This window comes from Sander lucioperca, chromosome 10 (assembly GCF_008315115.2).
Source record: "Sander lucioperca isolate FBNREF2018 chromosome 10, SLUC_FBN_1.2, whole genome shotgun sequence".
Classification (NCBI taxonomy): Eukaryota; Metazoa; Chordata; class Actinopteri; order Perciformes; family Percidae; genus Sander; species Sander lucioperca.
The window spans coordinates 9,254,632-9,269,631 of record NC_050182.1 but is presented as its reverse complement, the minus strand read 5'-3'; the positions used below and the strand labels follow the sequence as shown (position 1 = coordinate 9,269,631).

The 15,000-nt window shown below is 40.6% G+C and overlaps 2 protein-coding genes and 1 long non-coding RNA gene across 9 annotated transcripts in view; 1 reads left to right on the top strand and 2 right to left on the bottom strand.

Annotated features, from left to right (window-relative positions):
• The window catches only part of LOC116058491 (tropomyosin alpha-4 chain-like), a 15,059-nt gene extending 12,452 nt beyond the window's left edge, over positions 1–2,607 (bottom strand). For 2 of the 4 annotated variants that reach the window (XM_031311322.2, XM_031311323.2), the window contains exon 1: positions 2,275–2,605. The gene's annotated coding sequence lies outside the window, so the exon portion shown is untranslated. Of the gene's footprint in view, positions 1–2,274 lie in introns of all 4 variants that reach the window. The other 2 variants (XM_036006089.1, XM_031311324.2) reach the window with 2 other exon arrangements.
• LOC116058493 overlaps positions 1–11,867 on the top strand; it is a 19,762-nt gene extending 7,895 nt beyond the window's left edge. The window contains exons 2-3 of the long non-coding RNA XR_004107063.1: positions 5,816–5,821; positions 11,714–11,867. This is a non-coding gene — a long non-coding RNA (uncharacterized LOC116058493). The remainder of the gene's footprint in view (positions 1–5,815; positions 5,822–11,713) is intronic.
• LOC116058489 (rho guanine nucleotide exchange factor 2-like) overlaps positions 7,306–15,000 on the bottom strand; it is a 49,101-nt gene continuing 41,406 nt past the window's right edge. For 2 of the 4 annotated variants that reach the window (XM_036006086.1, XM_036006087.1), the window contains 6 exons: positions 13,599–13,651; positions 13,074–13,115; positions 11,009–11,059; positions 10,612–10,902; positions 10,192–10,345; positions 7,306–7,753 (listed from right to left, as the gene is read on the bottom strand). In XM_036006086.1, coding sequence (XP_035861979.1) covers positions 7,704–7,753; positions 10,192–10,345; positions 10,612–10,902; positions 11,009–11,059; positions 13,074–13,115; positions 13,599–13,651 — 641 coding nt within the window. In that variant the 3' untranslated portion in view covers positions 7,306–7,703. Of the gene's footprint in view, positions 7,754–10,191; positions 10,346–10,611; positions 10,903–11,008; positions 11,063–13,073; positions 13,116–13,598; positions 13,652–15,000 lie in introns of all 4 variants that reach the window. The other 2 variants (XR_004898500.1, XM_036006088.1) reach the window with 2 other exon arrangements.

Sequence of the window (15,000 nt, the reverse complement as noted above, 5' to 3'; positions counted from 1 at the left end):
CGCACCGTCTGCGTTGTTACGTCCTGCTGTTGGAATCCTCTACAGCAGAGATCTTCAACAGGGGGTCCGGGACCCATAGGGGGTCCTCAGAGTCACTGCAGGGGGGCCTCCTAATTATTGTTGAATATTAACATTTCTTAACATGAATCCAACATATTATTACTAAACATAAAGCGCTGCTGATAGGCTCACTGACCTATAGGTGAGGTAGTCACTAAGGTAGCCACCCACAGACACAGCTCATCCTGAGGATCCACTGTCACATTAAAACGTGATTTATAAAATCATAACAATTATTATTTTAAAGGCTTCGTATTCTATGCAAAAAATGAATGCATAAGGTACCCAAAAACATGTGAACATGCTTCTCCCTGGGTGGTGAAGCTACAGTAGTCAGTGTTTTTATGTTCGCTGCAAAGACTAACTAAATCACCTGATTAATGCAACGTAATCACAACATCTCCCGGCCATTTATCACCGCAGGAAGCTGCTACCAGCCAGGCTCAAGCTAACATAGTTAGCCTAAAGACACAAGGCGTCTGTCCCAGCTAACGTTACGGTTCAGAGCCACGACGCTGGAAACGTTACACTAATCTCCAACAGCAGTCTGTCTGATATAACATCATTTACTCTGATTTAAACGTTACACTAATCTCCAACAGCAGTCTGTGTCTGATATAACATCATTTACTCTGATTTAAGAGCTCTTGGACACACAGTTTGTTGAAGAGTGTGACGTACAGGCTCTGCATGCACAGCCAACCACCAATCAGGATCAATTTATCAACCAACCAAAGCAGGCCCCGCTAGTCGACCACAACATGCATACATCATTAATATCACTGACTTCAGCCTGGGTTGATATTATATGAATACATGGTGTCCTGTCAGTCAACCAGTGTATTTCTTCCTAATGTCCTTCTCCTAAATCTCTTCAAGAGGAGTCAGATCTTACTGGCTCACATAACAACATTTCCTTTTTCATTTTTAGTTTCTGTGTAGCTGCTCTCCCCGACCAACCCCCCAGTAGTTGAGAATGATTTAGTATTTATAAATAGAGCCATTTATGTAAAAATTAGTCTTTTTTTCATATCGCAAAATATATTATATATAGGGGAAAAAAATATCGCAATGTAAGTTTTTTACAACATCGTGCAGGCCTACACACTACAACTATATATTACACACATATTACACACTACAACTATATATTACACACATATTACACACTACAACTATATATTACACACTATAACTATATATTACACACTATAACTATATATTACACACATATTACACACTACAACTATATATTACACACTACAACTATATATTACACACTATAACTATATATTACACACTACAACTATATATTACACACATATTACACACTATAACTATATATTACACACTATAACTATATATTACACACTATAACTATATATTACACACATATTACACACTACAACTATATATTACACACATATTACACACTATAACTATATATTACACACTACAACTATATATTACACACTATAACTATATATTACACACTATATATTACACACTATAACTACATATTACACACATATTACACACTATAACTACATATTACACACTATATATTACACACTACAACTATATATTACACACTATAACTATATATTACACACTATAACTATATATTACACACATATTACACACTACAACTATATATTACACACTATATATTACACACTACAACTATATATTACACACTATAACTATATATTACACACTATATATTACACACTATAACTATATATTACACACATATTACACACTACAACTATATATTACACACTATACCTATATATTACATACTCTCTCTCTCTCTCTCTCTCTCTCTCTCTCTCTCTCTCTCTCTCTCTATATATATATATATATATATATATATATATATATATATATATATATATATATATATATATATATATATATAATGTGTGGTATGCTCCAAGGCAGCTCAGGTTATTAACTGCTAAAACTAGGTTATTAACTACTAATACTAGGTTATTAACTACTAAAACTAGGTTATTAACTACTAAACACCTCCTTTCTGGAACTAATCTCAGTCATTTCTCAATCTGACGTGCTGTTGTGTAATTAGCATGTTAGCTTCCGCAGCTAACAGCGACCACCGCCCTGTTGGCTTCCTGTTAGCGTCCTGTTAGCTTCCTGTTAGCACCAGCGCCAGCAGCCACCAGGTGAGCGTACCTGGGGGAGTCTTCTCACCTGTCTCGGTCTTCTGAAGAAATCTGTCCCGACTTCAGCGCGCGGCGTCACTTCCCTGTTAGCAGACAGGCTAACTAGCCGTTAGCACGATCACCGTTAGCTAAAGGAGCGCAGGAAGGTTCCACAAACAGCGGCCTGGAGTCGCTCTTTGGCGGGTCTCTGGGGCAGACAGCTGCGGTTCTGGTCGGAGTCTCTGGGGCACACACCTCTGCTCCTGGTCTCGGTTTATGGTCGCTTTTTGTCCCGATTCTGGTCCTGTTCGCGGCGCTGAAGTCTGATGCACTGCTTCCTCATCCAGCCAACTCCCTAATGCGGACTACACCCTCTTCCGGGTTAAATTCCCTCTACAGGAAGTGACGCAGTGACAAGGACCGTTCCAGAATAAGGAGTAGTTATTCATAAAACCATGCTTCAAATTATTCCAGGTTGAATTTGAGATGTACTTTGAGTCCCTTAAGTTGGTATCCAATAAGAAAGCTATATTAATATCTGATGTCTACTCCAATTTATTTGTTTAAATACTCCTGCTGTCTACACTATTGATTTTTGGAAGTCTGTCCTCTTTGTATTTTATTTCCTTTTGTTTAATTTATTATTCTCATTTTTACTTCGATATTATAATTTGTATATATTTTTGTATTTTATTTGTATATACATTGCAATGAATGAACCTTTGTAATCTACGTTTTGAAATAAAGTTTAAAAAAAAAAAAAAAAAAGGAGCAGTTATTCATTTTGAGGAAATGTGATTAAAAAGATAAAAAGATAACTTTGAATCAAATGTTTTGGTATTTATTTATGGAGGAAATATTTATTCATAATTCAAATTGAAAGTCCAAAGAGAAAACGAAGCAAGATCAAATTAAAAATATTATTATTTTTAAATTTTCCATTTGGATTTAATATTTGGGTTTTGAATTTAAATTTAACATTGGCTTTCCATTTGGACTTGACACATGTCAATGTAAATGAGGAGGCGTGGCCCAAAGGCTGGTGATGTTTGTACTGTTTTTAATTAAATAAAACATCAGAAGAGAGAAGTTGTCTCCGTCCGTGTTTTGGGCGAAGTTGGAAACCAGAATCAGCTTTAAATCCAGTCCTGATCTAGTCCTCACTAACACAGCCCAATTATAGTATCTACATGAAAACTTCACTGTTGTAGCATGAGATGTGGTTTGTGTTTAGCTACATCATCAGTTTCTATCATGTGAAATAAGAGGATAAGCCAGCCTGGTGGCCAAGCTGCAGACAGATGCTCCTCAACAGTGAGCTCCCAGCAGTCAGCTCCCCCTGCTGGTCATTAGGGGCCTCTGCACCCCTTTAGTTTCAGACCCCCCCACCAGCCTTTGGGCCACGCCTCCTCATTTACATTGACATGTGTCAAGTCCAAATGGAAAGCCAATGTTAAATTTAAATTCAAAACCCAAATATTAAATCCAAATGGAAAATTTAAAAAAATAATATTTTTAATTTTATCTTGAACGGGAAGACACCAGGTGAGATTATTGGCTGCCATTAAAAATAATAAAATGGTTTCAAAACCGTATCCTGACTAAACTTTGACTTATTCCAGTCTGTGATAACCCATCAACATATGTTACCGTTGATCTCAACTGTTAGTCAAAAGAATTCATAATTTCAGCTTTTTTTAACTCAGAAATTAGGTATAATTTTCTATAAATGCGTTTTTTTGACCATATATTAAAAAAATAAGTGTAAAACTAGTGGTAATAAGTTGGAAAGAAGTTGGCTAAGAAGATGTAACACAGAATTGGGTGACAATTTATACTTCATGCTTTATAAACTGGCAAAACAGACCGGGTCAATTTTGACCCAGGAGGACAACAAGTGCATGGTCGACGGGAGGAAAACACAAGGGTGAAATTTGTTCTGTAAATCAAAACCGTGGATCCAAACGGCAAAAATATTATCATCACAAGAGCGATAAAGGTCTGGCGAACGCATTGATGTGGTTTTTATGTTTGTGGTGTCAAATATATGCGACACAGAGCAGGTAACAAACAGGGAACCGTCTGCTTACTTGCAGATATTTAATTTGCCATCCGACCCCTGCAGCTCATTCAGAAGCTCGACTTGTCTTCAACCTCCCCAAGTTCTCTCTCACTACACCTCTCCTCCGCTCTCTTCACTGGTTACCAATGCTGCCCGCATCCGCTTCAAGACACTAGTACTGACGTACAGGGCCACGAACGGATCAGCACCCGCTTACATCCAGGACATGGTCAAACCCTATACCCCAACCCCCCCACTCTGCTCTGCATCAGCCAAACTGCTGGCTGCCCCCCCACAGAGAGGGAGAACTAATCACTCAACGAAATCCCAACTGTTCACTGTCCTGGCTCCTAAATGGTGGAACGAGCTCCCCATCGACATCAGGATGGCCGAAAGCCTACACATCTTCACCTGAAGGCTAAAAACACATCTCTTCTGACTACACCTCGGATAAAAAAATAAAAAAATTCTTGAACCTGTCTTTCATATGTCTCTTTGTAGCTTTAACTATTTAAAGCTAATGTTCTTGCTCTTACTACTTGTTGTCTGGAGTTTCAACCTTCACAGTTGAAAGCACTTAATTGTAAGTCGCTCTGGATAAAAGCGTCAGCTAAATGACATGTAATGTAATGTAATGTAATGTAATTTCATTGTTTCTATCAGCAGTTGGTATGAACAGAGCCAAAAGTTTAGGTCCAATGGATTCCAAAGTTACATGTCTTTGACCGGCACAAAATTTTCCTACATTTTGACCAACCATGATGTATGAAGAGTGAAAACTGTAGGGCAATTTGTTTGGAAATATTTCAGAGAATCGTACTGCAGCTCCCCCCTCTGTCCTCCACTCTAACTCTCAACATTCTGACCCCATACACACACATTGGAAAATCTGAAACCTTCTGAAAACTGGACGACACATAAACTGTGATTTGGTAGAAACCGTGCTTGATATCATAATGCCCATTCAGCCCAATAAAGGCCAAAGTCTTGTCTTCGGTTTAAACTTTTAATTATTTTTCTACATTAAAGTATGGCGATAGTGCATGGCCCCAAAGAGGGGTTGTTTTTGAGCTATGTGAAGCGATTTCACGAAGATTTCCCATTCAAGTCTATGGGACAATTTTGCACCGTTTTTTGTCGATTTTTGTGAAAACCTCTCTCACCAAATCTCTTAGAAAAGTCATAGCACACCATTCCTGGTCATTACACACGTTTTGATGTATTTTGTGTGCACGTGTTGGCAACGCTCCGTGACTAGAAGCGGGACAATAATAATAATAATAATAATAATAATAATAATAAGTATGGGCAATAATAGTCATTCTGCAGCACATCAGCACACTGAATAAGAGAATAAATAAACCCTGAAGGATGCTGGGAGATTAAAATGATTTAGTGAAGAAATAAAAACCCAAACAGCAACATCTGTTCCAGCTGATTAGATTTATAACGAGACACAAAAACAATAAACTTACAACGAGAATCATTTACAGTTTCTGATCAAATCTTTATACAGACACAACTTCAGTTCACCGTCTTCTAAACTACGTTACGATACGACCCTGCTTAGAGTCTGGAACATCTGGAAACACCTGGGAACATCTGGAAACACCTGGGAACATCTGGAAACACCTGGGAACTGGGTCATCATGAGTCGTCATGTTAAACTTTCTCTTCACGTCGACTACGACAACACTTCTGTTGTTCCTTTCTACACGTTTTCAGATGTTTCAAATCGTTGGTATCAGATGTTAAACTTTAAGGTTGCAGATGTTAAACGTTAAAGGTGCAGTAGGTAAGACTTGTAAAACTACCTTTCTGTCATATCTGCTGTAACTGACCCTATGTTCCAGTAGAACTACAGGAAGTAGGTCATTAAAATAAATCCAGCTCCTCTGGCTCCACCTACAGCCTGGAGAGAGATTTACAAAAATCCACAGCTCCCTGTTCAGATGCACCAATCAGGGCCAGGGGGAGTGTCTAACTGTTCAGATGCACCAATCAGGGCCGGGGGGAGTGTCTAACTGTTCAGATGCACCAATCAGGGCCAGGGGGAGTGTCTAACTGTTCAGATGCACCAATCAGGGCCAGGGGGGGGTGTCTAACTGTTCAGATGCACCAATCAGGGCCGAGGGGAGTGTCTAACTGTTCAGATGCACCAATCAGGGCCAGGGGGAGTGTCTAACTGTTCAGATGCACCAATCAGGGCCAGGGGGGGTGTCTAACTGCGTGTCAATCACTGCTCATGCACACGCATCCATTCTCCCTTGTGGGGGGAGGGGCTTAGGAGACCGTTTTGGGCTTTAGCAGAAAGGGGGGGGGACTGAGAAGTTGTTGATGTTCACAATCCTACCTATGGCACCTTTAAGGTTCCAGATGTTTTTAAGGTTCCAGATGTTTGACGTCCCCTAACCCTAACCCAGCCGTGGGTCGAAGGACCACATGATATAAAAACAGCTAACCCCGTTTCAGGATCGTAGTAAAAAAGAGATTTTAACACGTTGGAATATAAATGTGTAAATAACACAATTTGGCTTCTTATTAAGAGATTAATATTCAGATAAACTTTCATGTTTTAATTCTTCTCCATTCAGTGTTTGATATTTAAACAGCCGTCGTTTTAAAGAGACTTCTTCATTTAAACTCAGCAATAAACTCCCAGAGAGCAGAGTAATAAACATCTGTTTCCATGGCAACACGGTAAAAATCTGACATGAAATATTTGGAAAATCTGCAGCAAACGTGATTTAAACATCAATAAAGTTCTGCTCTGCAGACCATCAGGTTTACAGCCACGCTGTTAATATGCTAACACGCTAACATGCTAATATGCTAACATGCTACCATGCTAACATGCTATCATGCTAACATGCTATCACGCTAACATGCTAACATGCTAACACACTAACATGCTACCATGCTAACATGCTATCATGCTAACATGTTAACACGCTAACATGCTATCATGCTAACATGCTATCACGCTAACATGCTAACATGCTATCATGCTAACATGCTAACAGACAGGAGCAGACTGCTTCCTGTTTCTTTAAAACACCAACAACAGGAGAATATTATTCATCGACACTAAACTTTAAAAGCTGAGTCACATTTCAGTAAACGCAATATTTCGCTGCGTTCATTCAGACTTTAGAGGTGCACATGAACGCAGCGTTTCTCACTTTCTGACAAACTTTGTTCCTGAATTTAAAAAATGTTTTTTTTTTTGGTTTCACAAAATCAGAAACACAAATTAAAAACCTATAAAATGTTTTCTTTAAACTACTTTAAATACAGTTTATCTGTTGATATCCAAAGGCATTGTGGGTAATGTAGTGTGGTGAGTCCATAAGCCCTGCCCCTCCAGTGCTGTGGGCGGGGCTCCAGCTGACGTGATGGTTCTACTTCCTGATTCGTTAACTGGGATCCGCTCCACACTCGCTCTCCTCTGGGATGTCCTGCAGGTCTGGGGGTTGCCATGGTGACAGACAGGAAGTAACGTTACAAACACATTATTGTCATCAGTAACTGTTTCATAAAGGAGACCTGTTATAAACACACACACACACACACACACACAGACACACACACACACACACACACACACACACACACACACACACACAGACACACACACACACACACACACACACACACACAGAGACACACACACACACACACACACATGCACACACAGACACACACACACACACACACAACCATAACCCAAAAATAGGCAACGTAAAGTAATTCCTCACATTGTAATCAAAACAATACACATACGACTGTGTACTACTACAGGTTATGTTTATTAAATGAAGCCCAAAATATGTCGCCGACTAGAAATCGCTAGTATCAGCTAGCGCTAGCTAACATCAACGTTAGCTAGCATTAGCTACCGTTAGCTAATGCTAGCTAGAAGGGTTGATGGTGACCAAGGAACGCTACCAAGTCGTGAGTCGTGACTTGAATTCGTAACTTCTGGGCTGCAACGCAGCATAAGAACATTTAATCCAGTTTAGATATATAGATAATAATCTGCTTCATTCATGTTTTTAATATAAAATAAATCTCATTTCATGAGTGAAAGGTGTTTCAGCAGAGATTAGGAGAACTTAAGGTCTGACCGGGACGGTCCCCGTCTGTCCTGAGTCTGTCGGGACGCTAAAATGTCCCCGTTACATAGCCGACGTGGTCTTATTATCATTATATATTATTATATATTATTACAGCCCGATTATTAACTATGAAAAATACCCTTTCACAAAGTTTTTCACACGGTCAGTGGGTGCATTTCCAAAAGAATAGAGTGGTCCCACATGAAACTCAGTCAATGTCTTTTAATATTATTTCTTAGATATGTAGGCTACATACCAAGAAAGTTCATGAATATTAACTGAGATACCCCATTATTAACTGAGATACCCATTATTAACTGAGATACCCCATTATTAACTGAGAGATACCCCATTATTAACTGAGATACCCCATTATTAACTGAGAGATACCCCATTATTAACTGAGAGATACCCCATTATTAACTGAGAGATACCCCATTATTAACTGAGAGATACCCCATTATTAACTGAGAGATACCCCATTATTAACTGAGATACCCATTATTAACTGAGAGATACCCCATTATTAACTGAGAGATACCCCATTATTAACTGAGATACCCCATTATTAACTGAGAGATACCCCATTATTAACTGAGAGATACCCCATTATTAACTGAGAGATACCCCATTATTAACTGAGATACCCCATTATTAACTGAGAGATACCCCATTATTAACTGAGAGATACCCCATTATTAACTGAGAGATACCCCATTATTAACTGAGATACCCCATTATTAACTGAGAGATACCCCATTATTAACTGAGATACCCCATTATTAACTGAGAGATACCCCATTATTAACTGAGAGATACCCCATTATTAACTGAGAGATACCCCATTATTAACTGAGATACCCATTATTAACTGAGAGATACCCCATTATTAACTGAGAGATACCCCATTATTAACTGAGAGATACCCCATTATTAACTGAGAGATACCCCATTATTAACTGAGATTATTAACTGAGATACCCATTATTAACTGAGATACCCCATTATTAACTGAGCAGTAGGCCTGCGTGTGCTGTGTCTATCTGACCTGGGCAGGCACATGTTCACGTTAAAAACCGTGTGCGTGCACGAGCGCTACGGTCACGGGCACTACGGTCACAGGCGCTACGGTCACGAGCGCTACGGTCACGGGCACTACGGTTACGAGCGCTACGATCATGAGGGCTACGGTCACGGGCACTACGGTCACGAGCACTACGGTCACGAGCACTACGGTCACGAGGGCTACGGTCACGAGCACTACGGTCACGAGCGCTACGGTCACGGGCGCTACGGTCACGGGCGCTACGGTCACGAGCGCTACGGTCACGAGGACTACGGTCACGGGCACTACGGTCACGAGCACTACGGTCACGAGCGCTACGGTCACGGGCGCTACGGTCACGAGCGCTACGGTCACGGGCACTACGATCACGAGGGCTACGGCGCTACGGTCACGGGCACTATGGTCACGAGGACTACGGTCACGGGCACTATGGTCACGAGGACTACGGTCACGAGGACTACGGTCACGAGCGCTACGGTCACGAGGACTACGGTCACGAGGACTACGGTCACGAGCGCTACGGTCACGGGCACTACGGTCACGCTAGAAGAACTTCAACTTTTCATCTTTGGGGCCAGATGATGTGTTGCCACGTTGCTCTGGGGGACATTTGGGCCTCAGTTAGTTCTGAACATTTAGATCTGAAAGACGTGAGGACCAGATATATACTAATACTTTAAAAGGTGATTTTAAGAAGGGTTATTGCTGAGTCGTACTGACCTCTGGGACTGTCGGAGCGAGGAGAGATCCTAGTCACTTCCTCTTCCTCATTTCCTTCCTGGACACCATCTAATTGGTCGACGGGATCCTGACTGGCCAATGGAGCGAGGGGGCGGGACTCCAACTCCCTGCTGCCTCGCCTCCTGTTCACCTGCTGACACACACACACACACACACACACACACACACACACACACACACACACACAGACAGACAAACAGACAGACAGACAGAAAACCAAGTCAGTTAGCGTCACTAAAGGTTCTGTTGTTGCTGCTGACAGACTGAGATTATTATTCTAAGTGTCTGACAACATTATGGGATGGATCCCTACAGAGATAGACCTTTTAGTTAAAGAGTAAGATCCTTCAAAAGCCGTCTTGGTTCATCCCGGTTTAGTTTATCCTGGTTCAGACCCACCTGTTCTCCCTTGATGACATCACTCATCTCTCCGTTGCCCCTCCTCTTTTTCACAGGCTCCGCCCCCTCTCTGGTTGGCTCCTCCCCCCTCAGCCGCAGCCGTGTCACTTCCTGCTGCAGCATCTCCACCTGCCGTCGCAGCAGCAGCGCCTCGCCGGCGGCGTCCATCCCCGCGTCCCGCGACAGCGAGCGGCTGAGGCGGGGGCCGGGGGCGGGGCCTTCGGGGGGCGAGGGGGCGGGGCCTGCTGTGAATGACAGCTCCAGGATGGAATCCTGACGAATCACAGCGGCCTGAAGGAGAAGGAACACTTCAGGTACAAAAACTCTCCTCTGGATGTTTAACATGTTTGACGTGTGTTTAACGTGTTTAACGTGAGGAATAAAGAAGTGAACAGACCTGCAAGGCGTGAAGCTGCGTGCTCAGACTGACCAACCGCTGACGCACTTCCTGTAGAGAGAACAACTGTTAACGACTGCTCTGATTGGACACAAACTGAAGTTAAAGGTCATTTTATTTGTCTGTAAACCACCTTAGTTCTGCATGCGTTCAACAAAACACTGTTCTGTTGTGTGTTAAGGTCGATATAGCCAATCAAATCCTGCGTACAGCAGTGACATCACACCGACTCAGCAGAAAGACAGCAGCCGCCACGTTAGGCCGCCTACACGTGATCCCAGTAGTGCCTTTGTTTCCCCGTGTGGAGACACTCGGAGGAAGCTACCGTCAGCCGCTGACATTTCAAGGTGCAACTAAAGCCAAAAGCAATGTTTATGACGTTTACCTGTGCTGCGTTTTGCTCCGCGCTCTACCTCCCTCTGAGCTGATCTGATCTGATCTGATCTGATCTGATCTGAGCTGAGCTGATCTAAAGGTCCTGACACACCGAGCCGATAATCGGCCGTCTGACAGTCTGGAGAGGTCGGTGACTCGAGTCTGGTCGGTGTGTTTGTGCCGTCGTCAGTCGGAGGAGCCGTCGGCCTTCATTTGGGCTGATTTGACATGTTGAATCGGCCAGCGGGCGGTCGGACTCAATGACCAATCTGACTGGTGGAGTGCTAGCCCTTGACTAGCGAATCAGTGCACTTATGTTACGACACTGAGCGTAAATGAGGAGCGGAATGAGCCTGACGAACGCCTCCTAAAATCTGATAAAATCTTTTAAACTGACCTTTGTTGATCTGATATGAAGACAGATTCAGCAACTGCACGGCCTATTTCTCTCTTAAAATGTTTTCAGAAACACGTTTCAGTGAACTATATTCAACAGTTATATAGATATATAGATATAAGGTCAGTTATAAAGATATATAGATATGAGGTCAGTTATAAAGATATATAGATATAAGGTCAGTTATAAAGATATATATGAGGTCAGTTATAAAGATATATAGATATAAGGTCAGTTACATAGATATATAGATATGAGGTCAGTTATAAAGATATATAGATATAAGGTCAGTTATAAAGATATATATGAGGTCAGTTATAAAGATATATAGATATAAGGTCAGTTACATAGATATATAGATATGAGGTCAGTTATAAAGATATATAGATATAAGGTCAGTTATAAAGATATATATGAGGTCAGTTATAAAGATATATAGATATAAGGTCAGTTACATAGATATATAGATATGAGGTCAGTTATAAAGATATATAGATATAAGGTCAGTTACATAGATATATAGATATGAGGTCAGTTACATAGATATATAGATATGAGGTCAGTTATAAAGATATATAGATATAAGGTCAGTTACATAGATATATAGATATGAGGTCAGTTACATAGATATATAGATATAAGGTCAGTTATAAAGATATAAGGTCAGTTATATAGTTATATTGATATAAGGTCAGTTATATAGATATATAGACATAAGGTCAGTTATATAGTTATATTGATATAAGGTCAGTTATATAGTTATATTGATATAAGGTCAGTTATATAGTTATATTGATATAAGGTCAGTTATATAGTTATATTGATATAAGGTCAGTTATATAGTTATAAGGTCAGTTATATAGTTATATTGATATAAGGTCAGTTATATAGATATAAGGTCAGTTATAAAGTTATATAGTATATAAGGTCAGTTATATAGACATAAGGTCAGTTATATAGATATATAGATATAAGGTCAGTTATATAGTTATATAGATATAAGGTCAGTTATATAGATATATAGACATAAGGTCAGTTATATAGATATAAGCTCAGTTATATAGTTATATAGATATAAGGTCAGTTATATAGATATATAGATATAAGGTCAGTTATATAGTATATAAGGTTAGTTATATAGTTATATAGATATAAGGTTAGTTATATAGTTATATAGATATAAGGTCAGTTATATAGTTATATAGATATAAGGTCAGTTATATAGTTATATAGATATAAGGTCAGTTACATAGATATATACGTAGATATATACGTAGTTATGAGGTCAGTTACCTGGTTTAAGGTGCGTTCCTGCAGCTGGTTGCCGTTTCTGTCCTGAAAGAGAAAAACAAGACGGAAAATGTTCCATAAACTCTTTCTGTTGTTCCAACCGGCAGCGTTTTCCAGCCAGGCTCTCGTTTTGAGGGTTTAACCTAACTAACATCCAGATAATAACGACGACATTACAAAAAAGTCCTTTTACAGAAAACTTTCCTTTCTAGTGAACTAAAACAAGGAGGAGAAACATAAACACAGTACAGTGTCTATATATTCTAAATGTTCTGCTGAATAATGTTAGAGGACGGTCCCACCAGACTTCATGCAGAATTTGACCGTTTTTACACTCCGTGTTGTTCTACACACTAAACACTTTAAACACTTTTGTTTCACATTCCTTCAGTTTAATAATGTAAAAAAAAAAAAAAAAAAAATATATATATATATATATATATATATATATATATATATATATATATATATATATAAATATTTCATCTTTAATCTGAAACTACTCGGAGGATAAATGAGGTGATTTACCTTCGAGGAGCTCGTCAACTCAAAAGATCCGTTCAGAGAACTGGAGTCACCATCTGAGAGAGAGACAGGCAGACAGACAGGTTAGAGAGAGACAGGTTAGAGAGAGAGACAGACAGGTTAGAGAGAGAGACAGACAGGTTAGAGAGAGACAGACAGGTTAGAGAGAGAGACAGACAGGTTAGAGAGAGACAGACAGTTTAGAGAGAGACAGACAGTTTAGAGAGAGAGACAGACAGGTTAGAGAGAGAGACAGACAGGAGAGACAGACAGTTTAGAGAGAGCCAGACAGGTTAGAGAGAGACAGACAGGTTAGAGAGAGCCAGACAGGTTGGAGAGAGACAGACAGTTTAGAGAGAGACAGGTTAGAGAGAGACAGACAGGTTAGAGAGAGACAGGTTAGAGAGAGACAGACAGTTTAGAGAGAGACAGACAGGTTAGAGAGAGAGACAGACAGGTTAGAGAGAGACAGACAGTTTAGAGAGAGACAGACAGGTTAGAGAGAGAGACAGACAGGTTAGAGAGAGACAGACGGGTTAAAGAGAGACAGACAGGTTAGAGAGAGACAGACAGGTTAGAGAGAGAGACAGACAGGTTAGAGAGAGACAGACAGGTTAGAGAGAGACAGACAGGTTAGAGAGAGAGACAGACAGGTTAGAGAGAGACAGACAGGTTAGAGAGAGACAGACAGGTTAGAGAGAGAGACAGACAGGTTAGAGAGAGAGACAGACAGGTTAGAGAGAGAGAGACAGGTTAGAGAGAGACAGAAAGGTTAGAGAGAGAGACAGGTTAGAGAGAGAGACAGACAGGTTAGAGAGAGAGAGACAGGTTAGAGAGAGAGACAGACAGGTTAGAGAGAGAGAGACAGGTTAGAGAGAGAGAGACAGGTTAGAGAGAGTTAGAGAGAGAGAGACAGGTTAGAGAGAGACAGACAGGTTAGAGAGAGACAGACAGGTTAGAGAGAGAGAGAGACAGGTTAGAGAGAGACAGACAGGTTAGAGAGAGAGACAGACAGGTTAGAGAGAGAGAGACAGACAGGTTAGAGAGAGAGAGACAGGTTAGAGAGAGAGAAACAGGTTAGAGAGAGACAGACAGGTTAGAGAGAGAGACAGGTTAGAGAGAGAGACAGACAGGTTAGAGAGAGAGAGACAGACAGGTTAGAGAGAGAGAGACAGACAGGTTAGAGAGAGAGAGACAGGTTAGAGAGAGAGAAACAGGTTAGAGAGAGACAGACAGGTTAGAGAGAGACAGACAGGTTAGAGAGAGAGACAGACAGGTTAGAGAGAGAGAGACAGACAGGTTAGAGAGAGAGAGACAGACAGGTTAGAGAGAGAGAGACAGGTTAGAGAGAGAGAAACAGGTTAGAGAGAGACAGACAGGTTAGAGAGAGACAGACAGGTTAGAG